General features: G+C 30.6%; 2 protein-coding genes and 1 long non-coding RNA gene across 4 annotated transcripts; 2 read left to right on the forward strand and 1 right to left on the reverse strand.

The window, feature by feature from the left end:
- Nucleotides 1-266: 266 nt before the first annotated feature.
- LOC103855029 lies at nucleotides 267-8,623 on the reverse strand. Its single transcript, XR_630624.2, has 2 exons — nucleotides 5,075-8,623; nucleotides 267-4,865 (listed from the first exon to the last, which is right to left on the reverse strand). It is a non-coding gene; the product is annotated as an uncharacterized LOC103855029 (long non-coding RNA).
- A 4,901-nt stretch (nucleotides 8,624-13,524) lies between these two features.
- On the forward strand, nucleotides 13,525-17,011 carry LOC103855030 (nucleobase-ascorbate transporter 6). Of its 2 annotated transcripts, XM_009131992.2 has the most exons (13): nucleotides 13,525-13,671; nucleotides 13,768-13,892; nucleotides 14,556-14,653; nucleotides 14,735-14,911; nucleotides 14,990-15,090; nucleotides 15,166-15,241; nucleotides 15,313-15,372; nucleotides 15,446-15,630; nucleotides 15,705-15,801; nucleotides 15,895-15,981; nucleotides 16,059-16,117; nucleotides 16,189-16,280; nucleotides 16,351-17,011. In XM_009131992.2, the coding sequence occupies exons 2-13, from the start codon at nucleotides 13,784-13,786 to the stop codon at nucleotides 16,806-16,808; spliced, it is 1,599 nt and encodes a 532-aa protein (XP_009130240.2). In that variant the 5' UTR covers nucleotides 13,525-13,671; nucleotides 13,768-13,783; the 3' UTR covers nucleotides 16,809-17,011. The 2 variants fall into 2 exon arrangements, with proteins under 2 accessions (XP_009130240.2, XP_033141657.1); XM_033285766.1 differs by having other exon boundaries at nucleotides 13,644-13,892.
- Nucleotides 17,012-17,226: 215 nt separating this feature from the next.
- Nucleotides 17,227-19,832, forward strand: LOC103855031. Its single transcript, XM_009131993.2, has 3 exons — nucleotides 17,227-18,026; nucleotides 18,112-18,178; nucleotides 18,276-19,832. Exons 1-3 carry the CDS (start codon nucleotides 17,949-17,951, stop codon nucleotides 18,962-18,964), a joined length of 834 nt encoding a protein of 277 aa, XP_009130241.1. The 5' UTR covers nucleotides 17,227-17,948; the 3' UTR covers nucleotides 18,965-19,832.
- Nucleotides 19,833-20,674: the final 842 nt, after the last annotated feature.

The following is a 20,674-nucleotide window of genomic DNA, read 5'->3' on the forward strand; positions in this document are numbered from 1 at the left end:
CTCAGATTTTGAAGAGACATGGGAAGAACATATGCAAATGATTCACAATGAAGTCCACAAACTCCCGTTGTGTCTTCTGTTAGTAACTTGACGAACAAATGCGCGTGTAAATCAAAACTCAAACACAAACAAACAACTAGATTTTGACCCGCACGTCCGTGCGGATAATTTTTATTTTATAAATGTATATTATCGCAAAAGTTTTAAATATATAATTTACATTTTAGTATTTTATAATGTGTAATTCTATAATCTTCTTGGTTAGGTTTCTTATTTGACATTATTAATATATAATGATTTGTTTTATACATTTTACTTTGTTATTAATTTTTATTACATACTAATATATTTTTGAGTTCGGTACAATAAATTCATAATATGAAATAACAGAATAGAAAATCTCTTTGAGAATATTTTTTTAAAATTTCTACAGTTTGAATAAAATTTGAAAGTTTATTTAGCTACACTATATAACTGATATTTGTTTAGAATAATTTATTCCATGTTGTATTTAAAAATATACTTTAGCATCTATTATTTTAGTACATTGTATGATTTATAAGTAAATACAATTTTCAGTTTAAGTAATTTAACCATATTATTTTATTAGATTTTATGTATAGATCATCTTTCACATTATTTTAGTGTATTTTACCAATATATGATATTTTGAATGTTATGCTATTAATTGTTTTTGTTATTAACGTCAGTTTTAAAATATTATGCCACTATAATTTTTACAACATTATTTTTATCGTGCTGCAATTAAAAAATATATACTTTATCATCTATTATTTTATATTTTGTAAAATTTTGAATATTATTATTTGAGTTTGATATTTTTATTTTCAAAATTTTATATTTGGTCAAGAGAAATTTGAAAATTAATACATAACTTTTTTGAGCTTGGAAATTATATGACTTTTGATTTTTTTTGTTAGTAAAGTAATGAATTATATTATTAAAAATCAGAAATTATTGATAAGGATTTTTATATTTTTCTCTACATATTTTATAATATATATTAAAATTTTAATTTTAAGTTAAAATTGATTAATCATTATTATCTTTAATGAATTATTAAAATTTCAAAGTTATCAAATAGCATATTTTGTAAATAACACTTAAATTAAAGGTTAGTTACATAATATTATATTTTGTATATAATTACTTTTAGATAATATATTTTTTTTATTTTCAAAATTAATTAGATAATATATAGTTGTAGATATAAAAGTTTAACATATGTTAAACAATTGTTTTGTATAAAATATTACTTAATTTATAAATTTTAATCCTTTAATTGGTAAATGATATTTTTATTTAATTAAATGAAAGTGATTTTTAAAAATATGGTAATTTACCAATTTAATACAATTTTCATATCTAATTCTTAATTTTGTTTTGATGAAATTTCAAATTTATTGATCTATAGAAAAGAATGTTATTTACAAATGCTCAATGCTGTAAAAAAGAATAGCATCAATGCTGAACAGACACTAAAGTGTGACTTGGAACCATCTTCTTAGTAATCCCTCCAGTTTGTGGTCTGGTTTATATCTGAGTGAACTGATTCGATTTCTTACTGCCTTGTCTATGAGTCTTCGTAGTTGATCAATAGATTTCCGACTGTGTTGATGATGCCTTGCAATTATAGTTTACTTCTATTTTAATATAATATAGAGTGTAGTTATATTTTTTTTAATAAAACAGCATAATTTTATTTAACATTAATTTATAATATTATTATATTACTAATTAAAAAATTAATCAATGTGCATTAATTTTAGAAAATATACTTAAAAATTTTAGTAACATTGTGTGAGATTTGTCTCAAAAGGTTTTGTTATAACTAATAGAACAGTTTACATTTACAGTTAAAATTGATTGGTTATTAATATCTTTATAATTATTAAGACTTTCAGAAATGCTTTATATTTAATAGATTAATATAAATAATAAAATATATGTAATTGGTAGATAGAAATTGTAATTCTCTTTTAATAGAGAAAATTAAGCTTCTAAAATGCCACCAAGACTCTCCAGATTTGCTTCCGGGATTTCAAGATTCTTATATCCCAAGAGCTCGCAATGGAATTGTCGGTTATTTAGCTTGATCTGCACAGTCTTTTTATAGAGAATTGTTTTACATTAGTTGTTGTATTCCAGTTTAGTTATACAGACCATCACTAGTTTGAATAATTGAACAGTCGTTTGTTGTTAAAAAAATGTCTGCAAGAAAACACATTTTCCTATACATGATTTTTGAAACCCTCATTGAAACAATAGTTTTTTTTCCATGATGTGTAGAAATAATATTTGAAGATGATATATTTTTCATGTCTCAGATCTCATGTTATTGTAATAGGAATTAGAACTTATATTATAATGATGGAGCAATAATTGTAATCTATAAACATCAAATGGAGTCTATAAGATTATGTTTTTGTATATGACAAACATATTTTGTCCATTAATATTAGTGGATCTCGTAAGTATGTAACATAACCAAATTAAGTTGGACGAAAATACTTTCAGTGGAGGATAAAATTTTGTTAGAAAAATCTGTAGCAATTTATTAATATATTACAATGAAGTAAGACTAATAAATAGGGATTATCTTATTATAATAGTATTGATGTTCTAAATACTGTTACATGTTTTGTTGGACCATTTCAAATTTAAGTGACAACATTTTTAAGTAGATAAAATTTAGGACTCTAAATTAATAGAGTAGATCCCTTCCTCAAAATAAATTAAATGTAGCAAGAAACCCCATGATACTTTTGCAGATTTGTTCACCAAAAAGAACCTTGTTGATACTCTCTCATGCCACGTCCTAGTAAGATCTTTCAGGAGGTTTTATTTGTTGGTTTGTAATATATGTAAAACTCATATTTTTCATAAGCGCTTTATAATAAGGGTGAATTAGCTCAATACACCTGTAAAATTGTTTCATGCAATATTATTTTCTATCGGTTAAATTGTTTTTTATTATTTGAAATAGTTGTTTAATTTGAAAGAAAAAATGTACTTTTATAGCTTAGACACTTTGTCATTTGTACATAAAATATATAAATTTTATGGTTTCAAAATTTCCCGCGTTTTATTTAAGCTCTATAAATCTTATGGTTTCAAAATTTCCCGTGTTTTATTTAAATTTTATAAATCTTATGGTTTACAAATTCATGTGTTTCTAACCAATATTTATAACTTTCATAACTTCAAAATTTCCGTGTTTTAACCGAAAAAAAGTAAAATAAAACAATGATGTATGGCAGATAATGTTTGTTCATCTGATTATCTTTCTCCATAAAATTTTGAAAGCATTTTGTTATAGACTTTTGATATATCAGTTTTATTTTTTTTTATTTTTTTTCTAGAAAAGGATTACATGAGGAGAGGCTCTGATACACCTTCATTTGCCTTTAATCCCTCCGGCTCCTCCGTAACCCCAAGCAATTTGTATTTAAAAATTACAAACTTTATCAATTTCCCTATATACAGAGCCATAAACATAAATATACACATAGACCCAATCAAGAGTAGATGTGGGTACACATAGTTAGAGAACGTCACTTTGAAGGTTTCAATTAGATATTTGCTTTCTTTGCCCAGTTCCAGATACATGGATACATCCATTGTAATGGTAAGCACTAGTGTTAAAACCACCATCACCATAATTATCATCATCATGATCACCAAACTCCATATGCTCTCCATGTCTCTTTCTCTCTTTTCTTTGGGTTTTTTGGAAGTTGTGTGTATTACAATAGAAGTTATATAGGTGAAATTGTAAATATGTATATTGTTTATGGAAACTCATTTGTCTGTCCATTTATCACAGTTGACTCAATATAATTATATCTTTATGGAAACAGAATTATGTGTAATTAGTTGAATAAAGAAAACTATGCAAGTTGTAAAGATATTTCTGGGTAATTTCATATTCAAAATTAAAAAAAAAATATTTTTATATTTATTTTTCCTATGTTTTTTTCTTTTTTTTATTTTATACATTTTAACAATAAAAATAATCATTTAAGGGTAGCTGTAAAAGAAATTAGAAAAATGTAGTTACATATATGGATTTAGTAAATAGTTCTAACAACAAGAAATAAATAAAGAGTAGTTTTCATTTAGTGAAATAATTGTTTAATTTTTAAGAAGGAAAAAAATATAACTTTTATAGCTTCGACACTGTGTCATATTTAATTAAAATGTATAAAGTTTATAATTTCAAAAATTATCCCGTTTATTTAAACTATAAATTTTATGGTTTCAATTTTTTCACATTCTTTTTTAACTCTATAAATTTTATGGTTTCAAAATTCTCGCATTTCTAGTTAGCATTTATAACTTTTATAACTTCATAATTCCTGTGTTTTTAACCAAAAACAAGTAAAATAAGACAATGATATGTGGCATATATAATATTTGTTTATCTGATTATCTTTTTGCGTAAACTTTGGTAAGCATTTGGCTATAGGCTTTTGATCTTATTTTATTTTTCTAGAAAAGAGTTTACATGATAAGAGGCCTTGATACATCTTCATTGTCTTTAATCCCTCTGGCTCAGTAACCCCAAGCAATTTGTATTTAAAAATTACAAACTTTATCAATTTCCCTATTTACAGAGCCATAAACATAAATATACAAGACCCAATCAAGAGTAAATGTTGGTATACACATAGTTAGAGAGCATCAGTTTGAAGGTTTTAAGTAGATAGTTGTCTTCTTTGCCAGTTCCAGATACATGGATGCTACCATTGTAACGGTTAGCAGTCTTAAAACCATCACCAATGGTATCATTGTCATGATCACCGAATTCCATATGCTCTCCATGTCCCTCTCATTTTTTTGGGCTTGGAAGTCATGTGTATTCCAAAGAAAGTTATATAGGTGAATGAATGTATACTGTTTATGGCAACCCATTTGTTTGTATATTTCTCACATCTGACTCGCTATAATTCATATGTTTATAGAAACTGAACTTAACAAAGCTACAAACATATCTAACTTAAACCTTGTGATATTATAAAGTGACTACATATAACTTCCCCTTTGTTTGTACCTTCTCTCCATAAGATGATCTTTTGATCTTTAAGTTGGAGTTAGATCTTCTATCCCCTTGCCTACAATCTTTCTTTATGTGTTTCTCTTTAGATTTTCTTCATGATGCTTTAGGATGGAGTAAAAACATATATTTATAGGTGGAGAGAGGGACATAGCTTCCTCATCAAGTTTTGATTACTTTCTCACCAAGACTTTCTTTCTCCTTTGGCAAGTTTTATCCTTTAATCTCAACCATCCATCAAAGTTGAGTAAGTGACAAATGTTTTACTTAAGGTGACTCATTTCATTAGGAGAAGACAAGTGTGAATTGTTCTAGAACATTAGGTTCATACATTGAACTTGTTCTCTTAAGCATCTTCCATTAGACTTTTCCTTCAAGTCACTCTTCTCTTCTAGAACATTTGCCACTTATGCTTTAGTTAAAACATTAGGAAATAAACTCCTTTATTTACCAATTTTATTGGTTACCAAATGTCATTAGGGTTTAACAATCTCAATAACAAATAGATTAACATAAGACTACATCATGGTAAGAAATATTCATTCATATACTTTCATACATGTAATATTTCTAACACTTTCACCTTCATTTACAAAACAAAAACGTATAAGACCAATTCAAAGATGTGTATCTGCACTTGGGAGAAACACTGGCGGATCCAAAGTTTTTCAGATTCTGAAGAGACATGGGAAGAACATATGCAATGATTCACGAAGAAGACCGCAAGCTCCCAGATACATGGATGCTACCATTGTAACGGTTAGCAGTCTTAAAACCATCACCACCATAAGTATCATTGTCATGATCACTGAATTCCATATGCTCCATGTCTCTCTCATTTTTTTATTTGTTTTCTTAACATTTTTCACCAAAAAAAAAAGAAGATCGCAAGCTCCCATTCTATCTTCTGTTACGCATGAAATCAAAACTCAAATACAAACAAACAATCTCAAAATAATTAACATGTAGTAAGAAAACCATGATATTTTCGCAGATCAAAAGATGCAGAAACAGACAATCCATTCATCATGCAGTATTTTTGTTTTACCGGTAAAGTTGTTTTTAGTTACAAAAAATAACGGTTTAATGTAAAGAAGAGAAAATAAATATGCCTTTTATACACTTTGCCATTTTTAATTAAAATGTCTAAATTTTATGGTTTCAAATTCCCGCGCTTTTATTTAAACTCTATAAGAATTTTGTTTTAAAACTCCGCATTTCTAACGAACATCTATAACTTTTATAAATTCAAAATTCCTGCGCTTTTAATCAAAAAGAAGTAAAATAAAACAATGTTATATGGCATACTAGGGTAGGTCCGCCCTACGGGCGGGAAGTTAAAAGAAACTAATATTTAATTTATTCTCAGTTTGAAAGTAATTTTAAAATATTTTTATTATTTAGTTTTGTTATTTTTATTAAAAATCATATGTTTATCTAACTAACAAAAAATCATTTTTATTATGTCAATATTTTAGATTTTTAATACTAATAGTATTCAGAATTGTGGTTGATATTCAACAAATAAGTTTTTTCGGTTGTATATTGTTAATATATATTTTATATTTTACAATCTCTTTTAAATCTATTGTTTTAAATTATGAAAAATAAATTTAATCTATCGTTTTTATCAACTTAAAACATAACAGATTACTGTTTAAAGATTTACATATTTTTAAAATTATCAAATAAACCATATCAACATCCAAAATAATTAGGACATTTTTAAAACAAATATTATTGTTTGGTTCTGAAGGTAAATGTTCTATTGAAGAGATCACGGTAAATGTATACGGTTTGGTGTATGAAACCGATCAAACCAAATGAGCCAAAAACACTGATTTAGTACTCCTTCCGTTCTTAAAAGATTCATGTTATAGTTTTTTCACATTTCTTAAGAAAACATTTAAAATTGTATTTTTCAATACATTGTTTTTCTTAATCAACTATTCCCAATAACTTTTAACCAATGAGATTTTATTAAACATAATTGTATTTTTTGAAAAGTACAATTTTTCGTTAATTAATGTTTTGAAAATGTAAAAAATGTATCTTTTTAAAACAAAATTTTTTCTTCTAAAAATGGATCTATAAGGAACAAAGGGAGTATAATATAGTGGTATATTTTATTATGTTAATAATAATATATTTTATACAATTTATTTTTATATGATCGACATGAATAATTTTGGTAAAAAATTCCTAGAGTTTTTTTTTAATTCAGTTTAAGCCAATTTCGTTTCCCATGGAACTATGTGAACGAATTTTTGTTATTTAATAATATGGATTGACAATTTCTTTATTTTTTTTAAAACTATTACTATTATATTTATGTGTTTGTAATGATTTTAGACTACTTTTTTACTGGTTGGTTTTTATTTTATCAGGCTGTGATTCGCATTAGTTGTCTTGATTTATTTGATTTTTTAAAATTTTCTTTGCTATATGCATATGGTAGTATAATATATTCTATGGATATCTTAAACCTCTGAAACATAGTAAATATTTGTCAGGGACTCTGTATATAAAACCATAAATTTAACTAATGTTTTAGCGTTAATATGATGTTTTTCATAAAAGTAGAAAATGGAAAACTTGAAGAGAAGAGAGAGTCGAGGTTCTGAAAATATTATGATTAGTAATTTTGAAAACGATATCTTGCAAAGAATAAGAACACGGGGTTAACAACCCTAATCAGAAAGCGGCTTCATTCTGTGCGAAAATAACTAAAGGCCCAATACGTCAAAAGTCCAACCAAATTGCACAGGAGTTTGAATTAAAAATAAAGTCCAGAAAAAAGAAATACATGAAGCCGTGAAAGAAGAATAGCCCAACCGAAGTGCATAGTCCTATTAATGAAACGCAGCGTACCGTCTTAAGGGGACACGTGTCAGCACGGTAGCTTCCGACTTTGTGACCTGACGCTGACGTGTCACAACAGGAGGGAGGCAAACATTTTTATATATATATATATAGATAGATGTAATGTTTGTTCGTCTTGTTATCTTTTTGCCTAAAATTTTGAAAGCATTTGGTTATAGGCTTTTGATATATCAGTCTTATTTTATTTTAGAAAATAATTTACACAATGACAAGTTTGATTAGACCTTCATTTTCCTTTGTTCCCTTCTAGTTCTGCAACCACAAGCAACTTGTATTTAATAATTATAAACTTTGTCAATTTCCCCATACACCTACATATACACATAGACGCAATCATGAGTAAATATGCGTTCGCATAGTCAGAAAACATCACTTTTTCAGGTGGATTTTTGCATTCTTGGACCGGACACATGGATGCTAGCACGGTAAAGGCAAGCAGACTTAGGTTTACAGTCAGGATCACCAAATTCCCCATGCTCCCATATATATATATATATATATATATATATATATCTCTTTTGTTTCTTTAGGTTTAGAAGTCATGTGTATTCCAGTTGAATATATAGGTAAAATTGTGAATACGTACGTATACTCTAACATTTGACTCAATATACTTCATATGTGTATGGAAATTGAATTATGTGATTAATTGAACGAAGCTTTTAATATATCAGTCAAACCCATCACCAGGTAGAGAGAAAGGCACATGAGAGTGTTGTGTTGTGTACGCCAGAAAGCTTCACTCCCATCCCATGTGCTCCCGTCTTTCTCAGTCCCCAATTTTTCCTTTTTCTAATCTTGTAATTATTTTTTATATAAAGTATCGTAAATAATTTTACAATTAATTCCATTAACAAAGAAAAGCTATAACTGATACAAATTGTCATCAAAAACTATAAATGACTAGATTTTTTCCGCGCTTCGCGCGGATTATGTCTTATAAATTTATTTTATTTATAATATTATTTGTTAATTTTTTTCTTTTATATTAACTTCTTGTTTTTCCAATGTTAGTTTTTCTTAATTTAAATTTATATGTTAATAATTTTTCATTTTTTTGTTGAAGATGGAGAATTATATTTTTTATTGATGGTTTTTTGTATGTGATAGTGACATAAACTTTTTGAAATTTTAAAATAATATTATATATAGTACGATTAACACATTAAAGAAGAGAAACATATTCAGACACATTTTACACAGGTTTTATATGCATAATTTTAAACATTATATATGTATATATTATAAGTTTGAAACATGTAAATGCTTTCTAAAGCTAAATACTTGTTCTGAGTTTACATAACTTATCGAAAGTTTTATCTCTTTTTAAATTCAAATCACAGAAAAAATATAAAAAAGTCAGTATAGATAGGTTCTTTGGGCTTTTAAATCAACACTGAAAAATTACATGAATCAGATAACAACAGTTTTGTAAACAACTGGATAAAATTTGACCGAGCCAAAGATTTTCACACAATATGTTCTTTCTTCTTCAAATTGCGAAGAGCCTACAGGCACAAGAAAAAAATCATAATTTTTGTTTTCACTTATATAACATTTTTTCTCCTTTACACACGGAGTTTATTACACTGCTATAAGCAATGTAGAACTCTATTCATATAAGATTCACATCTATGCATTTTGACAAAAAAGAATTTCAGCCATCTTTAGTTTCGGAGTGTACCAACTTCAGTCATATACACTATATTTTCTCTATGATTCAAAACTTATAATTTTAATATATGTGCAGATTTCCATGTGAAAAGGCATGCACGCCATCTATCATTCAACCTATTACTTTTTCCAAAGTAAACACTATAATCCTCGTTTGGTTAGCTCCACAAACTAATCTCTTTGGATCAGTTTATCAAAAAATATGGATACTAATGTCACAAAAGAATATAAACACTATCAACAATACATATTGGCACAAGAATATTTGGTTCAAGGAACATATTTCACGTAATGCGTTTATATCATGGCTGGCTTTGCGGAGAAGACTGCCAACCAAGGATCGCTTGAGGCGTTGGGGATTAAAAGTCTCAAGAACGTGCGCCCTTTGTAATCTGGAAATAGAGACTCACCATCATCTCTTCTTTGAGTGCTCTTTCTCTCGCTTGATATGGGAGCCTTTTGCTGCTGAAGTTTGGATTTCTCCTCCGGCTGATCTACACTCTGTTGCAGCCTAGATCAATTAACCTCGCGTCAACGTAGATGCACATGCTACTCCAGTCATCAAGCTCTACTTTCAGTCATGTCTCCTCACCTTCATCAGTCATCCTTGCCTCTTTCGACCGTATGATGCGTGACCGTCTCCTCTCTTACCCGGTAAGTTCTTCTTTCTCATCTTCTCTACTTCTTTTTATATTTCTTGTATAAGACTTCCTTAAGACTTTTTTTACCTTGAGTTGTTGTTGGTTGTTTTTGTTTCCTTGCTGTAATAAGTTGTTTAAAAACAACAGTGTAACCTTTTAGAAAATAATAATCTTAACATCTTACCAAAAAAAAAACAACAAATATTGACTTATTTATGTGAATATATATTTTATTTTAAATCATTATAGTGGACGAATAAAACACCATAATTTGTACAATAAATTTTCTTAGATTCACCTCATCATACTCACCATTTTACCATTTTAATTACATAATTTTACATGAGCTTCTTCATCCTTCCCGGTTATTTTCTCTTTATTTATAACTACAATATAATGTTATAAATTATATATATTATAAATTAATAATTTATTTACCCTTAAAGTCTAACTATTAAAATATAACATAATTCAATATAGATATATGATTCTATTAATAAATTAGCAGTTACAAATTTGAAATTTCTAGAAATATCAAAAGTTGTATGTTAGTTAATTATTTTCTAAATGATATTTATTTTTAATTCTTTTTAGATGAGAATATTTTGGCTGAGGTGGATAGTCTCAAAAACCTTGAATTTAGTCCCTTTTATAGTAGGATAATAAAGTATAATAAGAAGAATATAATAATAGAAATTCAGAATATTGCGTCGATATCAACTTTCACAACAGCTTGCGAGTCTCCAATCTCAATGATTATATGGTCCATTCCCCATAATAATTTTATAAAATACTATGAACACTAGCTCTTGACGTATACGCTCAAATATCTTTTAAAAGTTTGTCCTAAAATACTTAGTTCGCTAATTAGTGGTTTAATTACTACACTTGTATAATGTTTCAGACCAGATTCTCAATCACGGGAAAAATTCCTTTCGACAATATTATAGCTGGTTAGTCATCAATTAATCACGTTAAGAAATAATTGAATGCATATCTCATTTCAAAATATGAACATTCAAAATTTCAAGGTTTAGTTTGCATTAATTAAGGCCCGCATGGATAATGTGTGTGAGACCTTGAATAAAATTTGAAGAGATCCATTCAACGAAACATTCATGAGATTTTAGATGTTAATATTTTGTGTAGAAACATGTAACTGATCGATGCAACAGTTGAAAATGCTACATGCATATGTGGAAAGTATTGGTCTAATCATGACTGATTTTTGTTTTTACAGTTCATATTTCTAACGAAAACACTACAATGTAATGTACTATAAGTTGAAATCAGGGCAAAACAGTTGTGCTAGCTAGTTATTACCATAAATTTATTCGAAAAAAGATGGCATCGGTGGTTATGACAAAACGTTGAGTTAGAACTTATAATTAGAATAAACAAGAAGAGTAAGTGTAGAACAGAACATCAAAGTAAACACCACATTATCTCTAGTAACCATGTTTATGTTAATAATGTTGTCAATAAGGTGAAAATAGGTCAAAAACAGTTGTGCTAGCTAGCTATTACATAAATTAATTCGAAAACTATGCATCAGTGGTTATGACAAAACGTTGAGTTTGATCATTATGTATACAGGAGTAAGTTGTAGTATAGAAAATCAAAGTAAACACATATTTCATATTTATAGTAACCTTGCTTATGTTATAAAGCTGTACTCAAGAAGTTTGCTGGCCAAATTAAATTTTTGATTCCCATCAGCCACTAAGTATACATATCATGTCCGGTGTCCCTACAAATATTGGTGTTTTTACGTTAAAAGTATCTTTATAATTGTTTTGTTGGATTGGAATGAAAAAGGTGGACGTAACGTTTATCTTTCATGTGTTGCTCGCTATCTCTAGTCTTTTACTTTTGTGCTTTAAGTATACGACTAGTCCCAAAGATTACCGTATTTGAGTATTTTTCTTTTGTTTTCTTGTTCCTCTAACCAACCCGACACTTCTAGAAATTTGTTTATAGAAAGTAATGCAAGAATGAATTATTGTTTGGCAGATTTCAACAACTTGAATTATGAAAAGTTTTAGCTACAATTTTTACAAAAATTCCAAGCCTGTAGAGATGGGGTTTAACTTTAAACTTTAGCAACTTTAATTAATAGTAAGAAAAAGATTATGACTTTTCGAAAAATGCAAACTTTAATGGAAAAAAGAGATTCCTCACGTCCTTTCTTTGTTCACATGCCTTTCATCTTTCCCCATTTAATTATTAAGTAATCATTTTTTTGTTGGTCAAAATTAGTTAATCAATTTATTACCCCCTTTCTCTCAAGCCCACACTTGATTAATTTATTCAGACGGTGCAATTTTCAGCACCGCTCTCTCTGATTGATACACTGTTTCTGTTCAATATTTATGATCACCGTTGACCTCTAAAAATATTATTCTATCTGTTTCCAGGAGTAAAAAGATTAGTAAAAATATGGGTGTTTTAATTACGTTTATTAGAGCATCTCCAAGAGGCCTTTAAACCCTCAAATTTTGAAGTTTTTAGTTCTTCAACAAAACTTCAAACCCTCAAATTTTGAAGGTATAAATAGTGAAACCTCAAAATACTATTTACATTTCAGTTTAGTCCCTATAATTTGTAACTTATAATAATTGTATTAATACTAATTTTCTTATTACTTTAGTCCTTATAATATTTCACTTAAGTATTCAAATAAATCTTATATATATATATATATATATTATTATTAATACATAAAATTATAAATATATAAATAAAATAAAAACTAATAAAAATAATATTATTTAACATAGAATAATTATTTCTCACATAAATTATATTACATTGCTCAATATATTACAAATTAAAGTGAGTTTTGTATTTTTACATTGCTCAATATATTACAAATAAAAATAATTTGGGTTCACATAAGTTATATTACATTGCTCAATATTTTACAAATTATATTACATTACTCAACATAGAATAATTATTTCTCACAAAATGTGAGTTGTATATTATTATGTTATGTATTTCTGTGTTATAATAAATTGTATTTATAAATATTGTGTTTCATATTTTTAATGGGTATGAATAATAATCCAATCAGAATAATAATTCCACAAACTGCTCATTCATTGCGTTATAAGTCACTAAAAGATACTACTACTACTATTAACTACAAAGATGATTAAATTGCTAACAACAACACTAATCTGTTGTCCACATTGCCATGATTCATTAATAGTTTGACCTCAATTTTAACTTTTGACCTTTTTCACCTCGAGCTTTGCAGAAAATAAAGCTGCTTTTCTCTTTGGTGAGGGTGGCTATTTACCTTTTTGTCCCTGAACACACACACACACTACTCGTTTTCCTCTCCCTTGGCTTCTTCTTCTTCTTCCACTTTCTCTCAACAAGCTTCCACTGGTTTGTGCTTCTGGTTTACACATTGCACCTCTTTCCTGGTAGATTCTCCGATCTGGGTGAAACATTCTTCTTCTTCTTCATTGTTGTTGTTTGCAGAGACAGAGAGAGGGCCATGGCAGGGGGTGGAGCTCCAGCAGCGAAAGCAGACGAACCACAACCACATCCTCCAAAAGATCAGCTCCCCAACATCTCTTACTGCATCACCAGTCCTCCTCCTTGGCGTAAGCTCCTAAAGCTCTTTCCTTTTTAAATCTTCTAGCTTCCAAGTTTGGAAAAAAGCTCTAAGCTTTGCTTTTTAAAGCTCTTTGATTCTCGTAAAGTTTTAGTTTTTGCTATTGTTCATGTTCTTGCCTGATTTGTTCAAAGTTTTGTGCTTTTTTTTGGTCCAATGCTGTCTCTGGATGTGTGTTACTGTAGTTAGCTTCATTACCTTCCTCTTATAGATTTTAAGTTCTAGAAAAAATCTCTCAAAGGTTTAGTTTTTGTTTTGCTGTTGTTTACTTGACTTGTGTTCTTGCCTTATTTGTTGAAATCTAATGTCAAAGTTTTGTGTTTTTTTGTCCCTTGCTGTCTCTGGATGTGTGTTATTGTGTTAGCTTCATAAGCTTCCTCTTATAGATTCTAAGTTCTAAAAAAATGCTCCTAAATTGCTTTAAAGGTTTAGTTTTTTTTTGCTGTTGGTTCCCTTGACTTGTGTGTTCTTGCCTTATTTGTTGAAGTCTATGTCAAAGTTTAGTGCTTTTTTGTCCAATGCTGTCTCTGGATGTTTTTCTTTGTGTAATGAATATAACCCTTTGTCTGATGGTACTGTCTTAGCTTCATTAGTTTCAATGAGTTGGTTTTGACTTCTTTACACATGTCTTCATGGTTTGTCTGTGGTTCAGCTGAAGCTATTCTACTTGGGTTCCAACACTACCTTGTAATGCTTGGGACTACAGTACTCATACCCACTGCTCTTGTTCCTCAGATGAGTGGTGGTTATGTAAGTCTTCTTCTATTGAGTTTTAAACTTATAAATACATAGAAAGAGAGAATAAAGTGGTGATCTTGATCTGTTTTACAGGAAGAGAAGGCAAAGATGATTCAGACCATACTATTTGTCGCCGGCATCAACACACTGCTCCAGACAACTTTTGGGACAAGATTGCCTGCTGTTATTGGAGCTTCTTACACTTTTGTGCCGACCACCATATCCATCATCCTCTCTGGCAGATTCAGTGATACCTCAAACCCTGTAGATGTAATGATGTGGTCTCTGCTTCTTTTATTATGTCTCTTTCTTGGTGCTATTTATAGTCATTTTTGAATTGTTTGGCAGCGGTTTGAGAGTATTATGAGAGCAACACAAGGCGCATTGATTGTTGCTTCAACCTTACAGATGATTCTTGGTTTCAGTGGCCTCTGGCGCAATGTTGTTAGGTTAGTCTAAAGGAGTAAATTGTCTCAAACGTTCTTCTTCCTTATGTTAATTTCAATTTTGTAATTCATTTTCAGGTTCTTAAGTCCTATCTCAGCTGTTCCACTGGTGGGTCTAGTTGGATTTGGTCTGTATGAGTTTGGTTTCCCTGGGGTAAGTCTACTCTACATGCCACTGAAAACACTTCTTGCTTGTAGTTGTTAACATTCCTTTTTACATTTCAGGTTGCTAAGTGCATAGAGATTGGTCTGCCTGAGCTTCTTATTCTAGTCTTTGTTTCACAGGTACTACTTTAACTTTACTGACACAATTAATCTGTCTTTATTTGATTTATTTGATTTCATTTTCCTGTTGCAGTATCTGCCTCATGTGATCAAATCAGGGAAGAATGTGTTTGACCGGTTTGCTGTGATATTTGCGGTTGTGATTGTGTGGATCTATGCTCACCTTCTTACGGTTGGTGGAGCCTACAATGGTGCTGCACCAACTACTCAAACAAGCTGCCGAACTGACCGTGCTGGCATCATAGGTGCTGCACCATGGTAAGTGGTTACAGCTCAGCTATACTTATATGGCTGCAGCTCCCAATATAATAACATTTTCTTTGACTTTTCAGGATAAGAGTTCCATGGCCATTCCAGTGGGGTGCTCCTTCGTTTGATGCTGGAGAAGCTTTTGCAATGATGATGGCTTCTTTTGTTGCTCTTGTTGAGGTAATGTCACTCACTATATGCTTCACATTTTGATCTTTCTTTTGCTATGTTATTCTATTTATTCTTTTTTCTTTCTTTCTTGGTTCTTTAAAGTCAACGGGTGGGTTCATAGCTGTCTCAAGATATGCAAGTGCAACAATGTTGCCACCTTCTATTCTCAGCCGTGGTATTGGCTGGCAGGTAGTACCTTGGGGCACACTTAAGAGACTATATTCATTAGCTTCTGAGCTGATTATGTTTTGTTTTGTGTGGATCAGGGAGTTGCTATTCTTATATCAGGGTTGTTTGGTACTGGTGCTGGCTCCTCTGTCTCTATGTAAGCATCTTCTTAGATGATTACTTTATTATATTCTCCGGCTATCTTACTGTGAAAGTTGGTTCTTGCAGAGAAAATGCTGGACTATTGGCTCTGACAAGAGTTGGTAGTAGAAGGGTTGTACAGATAGCTGCAGGCTTCATGATCTTCTTCTCTATTCTCGGTAAGTTTAATAAGTTTAAAATCTATTTTCAAGATTTATTATGCACTGATGATGTTTGATGTTAATGCAGGAAAATTTGGAGCTGTGTTTGCGTCAATCCCTGCACCAATCATTGCTGCTTTGTACTGTCTCTTCTTTGCCTACGTAGGAGCTGGAGGTTTGAGTTTTCTTCAGTTCTGCAACTTAAACAGCTTCAGGACCAAGTTCATCTTAGGCTTCTCTGTGTTTCTCGGTTTGTCAATCCCTCAGTACTTCAATGAGTACACTGCTATCAAAGGCTATGGTCCTGTCCACACAGGCGCTCGCTGGTTCAATGATATGGTGAATGTGCCGTTCTCCTCAGAGCCTTTTGTTGCTGGCGCGGTTGCCTTCTTCTTGGACAACACGTTGCACAAGAAAGATTCATCGATAAGGAAAGATAGAGGGAAGCATTGGTGGGATAAGTTTAGATCTTTCAGAGGTGACACGAGAAGTGAAGAGTTCTACTCTCTTCCTTTTAATCTCAACAAGTATTTTCCTTCTGTGTAAAAAGGGAAGAGAAAAGATAGTGAAAACTCAAGGTATCTCTCACATTCTATTGTCTTGTTTACAAGAATGATCATGAGTCTTAAAAAGTATTGTTGTTTACTCTCTTTCTCTCTATGTCTGATACTCCTTGTCTTTGTAAATCCAATGGTACACAACTTTGTGATTTTGATTAGTTTCTAAATAAGTTTTTAGTTTGATCTGCATTCATCTGTTTCTTACTCAGAAAGTCTTGATTAGTTTCTAAATAACTTAAACCAACTTAAGCCAAACTAGGATCTATCTCTAAGCCATTGGGCTGAAGATTTTCTAAACTCAAACGGTTTATTTCGGTTTGGTTAAAATCTGAACCAAACCGATAAACCAGTGTTTTCTAATAATATTTTTCAAATATTTAATTAAATTTCAATATATTTCTAATTGAATTTCGAAGGAGCAAAAGGGTCAAATTAGTGGAGAATGTAAAGAACTGAATTAAACTGAACCAACCAAACCTAAACCAACTTAAGCCAAACCAAAATCTCCAAAACATTATTATACTGAAGTAAATTTTCTTATCCCGAACGATTTATTGCAAACGGAACCAAACCGACAAACCAATATGCATAATCAGTTAAATTAATTACTGTATATTAATGAGAAGAATAACATTTTTCAAACATTTTAGTAGTAAATTAAATTTCATTGACGTCAAAGAAAACTAATAAATTTCCAATAAATCTGCATTAAATTTAAAGCCAAAATTAAGCTTGAAATATACTAACGTAAAATATTCAAAAGAAATCATTAATCTAAATTTATTCTTTTTCCATAAAACTCTTTCATCAGTCTCTTTCATTATCTACCAACATTAATTAATTAGCATAATAAGACAACTTATCTCACACGAGCACAGTCACCGACTTACAGAAGAAAGCCCACATCTGTTAACATCAAAATTAGGGGCAATATAGTCATTTCAAGACTTTCAATATCCCCTATATAATCTCTCTCTCTCTCTTCTTCGATTTAATTAATCAAAAATCAAAACCTTTCGTCTCTCCCCCTCTCGACTCTCAAATCGAAATTAGGGTTTTTGAGAATCAGAATCAGAATCTCCATTCTTCAATTTTCAATTCTTCCAATCTTCTCGCGAGGATCATCATGATTTCAGATTCGATCACCAACGCTTCTGCTATTGCATCCTCTAACGCGAGAGATTTCGCTAAGAAGAAGAAGAAGGTAAGATTTGCTCATCTCTTTTCTCAGAAATCGATTAGGTTTCGATTCGCCGTTTTGATTTTGTGATTGCATTGTGTTTTTGCAGAACAATAAGACGGCGAAGATGAAGCAGAGCAAGCTCGGTCTCCGCCGTGAGCAATGGCTTTCTCAAGGTATGTTAATAAAGCTTGAATCTTTAACCCTTTTATTAAATTAAAGTTGTTGCCTTTGGTTTAATGTATTGATTCTTGGTTTTGGTTTTTTTATTAGTCGCTGTGACCAATAAGGAGGAGAGGAGTGATCATAGAGTTAATAACCCTGTGGAGAATGTAGATGAGAATCTTCGTCATGAGAGGTTTATGGAGTCACCTTCAAGCAGCTCCATGGGAGGGACAGATATAAGCACTAACTTTAGTGGGAGAAGCAGCCGGAGTAGTAGTAGTAGTAGCAGAAGCTCTGGTGACAAAACAGAAGAGGACAATGTAGATGATGATGATGATGGGTGTGTAGATGATTGGGAAGCTCTTGCTGATGCATCAGAGGAGGAGGAGGAGAGACTCATCCATGAGTCAGTCAAGGAGCAAGAGAATGTTGCACATTCAGCTTCTAGTAACCGAGCTTGGAGGCGAGATGATGACAATCGTCCTCAGGCTTTACCCAATCTTGCCAAGCAGATTAGTTTTCCCGAGCTGGACAAGCGTTTCAGCGCTGCTTCGATACCCTCTTCGTGTCCCATCTGCTACGAAGACTTGGACTCGACGGATGCTAGTTTCTTCCCATGTCCTTGCGGGTTTAAACTCTGTCTCTTCTGCCACAAGACGATTTACGACGGAGACGGGCGGTGTCCTGGATGCAGGAAGGCGTATGAGCGGAATGCGATGACAACTGAGACTAGTTTTCAAGGTGGCTGTGTAACAGTTCGGTTGACTCGTTCCTCTAGCATGTTTTGCAGGTCTTGAGATGTTGTTGTTTCCTTTCCCATCACTCTTGGGACTCTCTGGTTCTTTTTTAGCATTAGGTAATGTGGGTATAGTGTTTGTCTTTTGGGACTCAGAGAAGTTTGTTTGCTGTGAAGTCTGACTCTGAAACATTGTGGTGATGGTGATGTAATGTGGTGTGTGAATACATAAAAAAAAAGTGTTAACAAAATATTCCAATATATAAAAATAGTTTCAGTAAGTAATGCTATTGGTCTGCAATTATTTTTTGTCTGAACCACATATGGTTGATATTTCACACAGTTACTGATAATTTTTGTTTACTGTAGCCATTCTTAACTTTGACAATAATCACTCCATGTTGTTTTAGGTGGCCGTAACCATTCCTGGACTACTATGCTCCACTATGGTAAATCAAAAGCTTTATAAGTGTTTGTTTGGAAATTTAGGGCTGATTCATTCAAATGATGCGGCATTTGTTTAACATGTATTTCTCAGTTGCAGTAATGCAATTGTCATGCTATGGGGCCTTTGCCTTGTTGGTGAAGCTAAAACATATATAGGCTTCTTCAGAGATGGTTCCCTGAGTCTTATCAGAGTCCTCGGCAGTAGCTTGCAAAGAAAGCAATACCGTTTGATTTGAAGAGTAATTTAAGTAGAAAGAGGGTTTTTGTTTGAAAGATACAAAAGGAAACAAAAGAAAGTATGAAGCAACAAAATCATGCTTAATTATAGATATGATTAATTCTTTGCTCATATCAAATAAACATTTATTGATATATTTTTTTTAAATGTTTTTTTTTAAATAAATTACTACTATTTAAAAAAAAACTAAAAAGATACAGAAAACAGAAAATCAACATCTAAAATCTAAAAACTAAAATCATAATCTGAAATTCTAAAAAAAAAACTAAAATCTAAAAACTAAAAACCAAAATCTAAAGATCAAAGAACTAAAATCTAAAAACCAAAAACTAAAGCTAAAAACTATTAAAACAATCAATACCTAGAAGAATACATATCATATCTCATTTTTATCCAAAATCCTATAACATACATGTCAAGGATTTTGAAGAACTTAGTTTTTCTTTGAAAACTATTGATTTGTAGTGTAAGAAAAGAAATTTAATTTCTGTTTTGTCTTGGAAAATGTAAAACATTGGTAGTGAATTAGAATATTACATGGATTAGTGTTTTATATATGTGGTTCTTCTCCCATAATATAAAAGATATAATAAGACTTGAAAAATATTCAGTATAAGAAAATTAACAACAAATACGAGCTTAAGATGACAAACTATAGTACAATGGACCCTAAAATGTATAATATTTAGGTTCGGATTTATGGTAAATGTCCTTTCCATTAAAGATAATGCACAATTTTGGCTCATCATTTGATTATGTTGTCTACACGCTAGACAAGATCTTATGAAGTTGGTTCATCTTGACTACATTCTCATCATACGCTAGCAAAGTTGTGTGTTCCGCTATTAGCAACTCTATGAAAATAGCTTTGAAACCATCGCTAGTAGGAATCATAACATTGTGAGGCTTGGGATTTCTTTCAAGCCAATAATGTATCTTTGCATTGGCGGGTAACATTGTAGTCCCTTTCAGGATTGTAAAATGTCAGTTGAGCTTGAACTGAACTCCAAAATCACTGTTCACCGTGTCAAAGAGTATAACAGTAAAAATATATTTTTCACACTTCTAAATTTTATTTTTATGTTA

This window comes from Brassica rapa, chromosome A02, assembly GCF_000309985.2.
Source record: "Brassica rapa cultivar Chiifu-401-42 chromosome A02, CAAS_Brap_v3.01, whole genome shotgun sequence".
Lineage (NCBI taxonomy): Eukaryota > Viridiplantae > Streptophyta > Magnoliopsida > Brassicales > Brassicaceae > Brassica > Brassica rapa.

Coding starts and splice junctions, on each gene's coding strand:
- LOC103855030 (XM_009131992.2), top strand. CDS start 13,784: ATGGCAGGGGGTGGAGCTCCAGCAGCGAAAGCAGACGAACCACAACCA. Junction 13,893..14,555: donor CACCAGTCCTCCTCCTTGGC/GTAAGCTCCTAA, acceptor TCTGTGGTTCAG/CTGAAGCTATTCTACTTGGG. Junction 14,654..14,734: donor CTCAGATGAGTGGTGGTTAT/GTAAGTCTTCTT, acceptor TCTGTTTTACAG/GAAGAGAAGGCAAAGATGAT.
- LOC103855031 (XM_009131993.2), top strand. CDS start 17,949: ATGATTTCAGATTCGATCACCAACGCTTCTGCTATTGCATCCTCTAAC. Junction 18,027..18,111: donor TCGCTAAGAAGAAGAAGAAG/GTAAGATTTGCT, acceptor GTGTTTTTGCAG/AACAATAAGACGGCGAAGAT. Junction 18,179..18,275: donor TGAGCAATGGCTTTCTCAAG/GTATGTTAATAA, acceptor TTTTTTTATTAG/TCGCTGTGACCAATAAGGAG.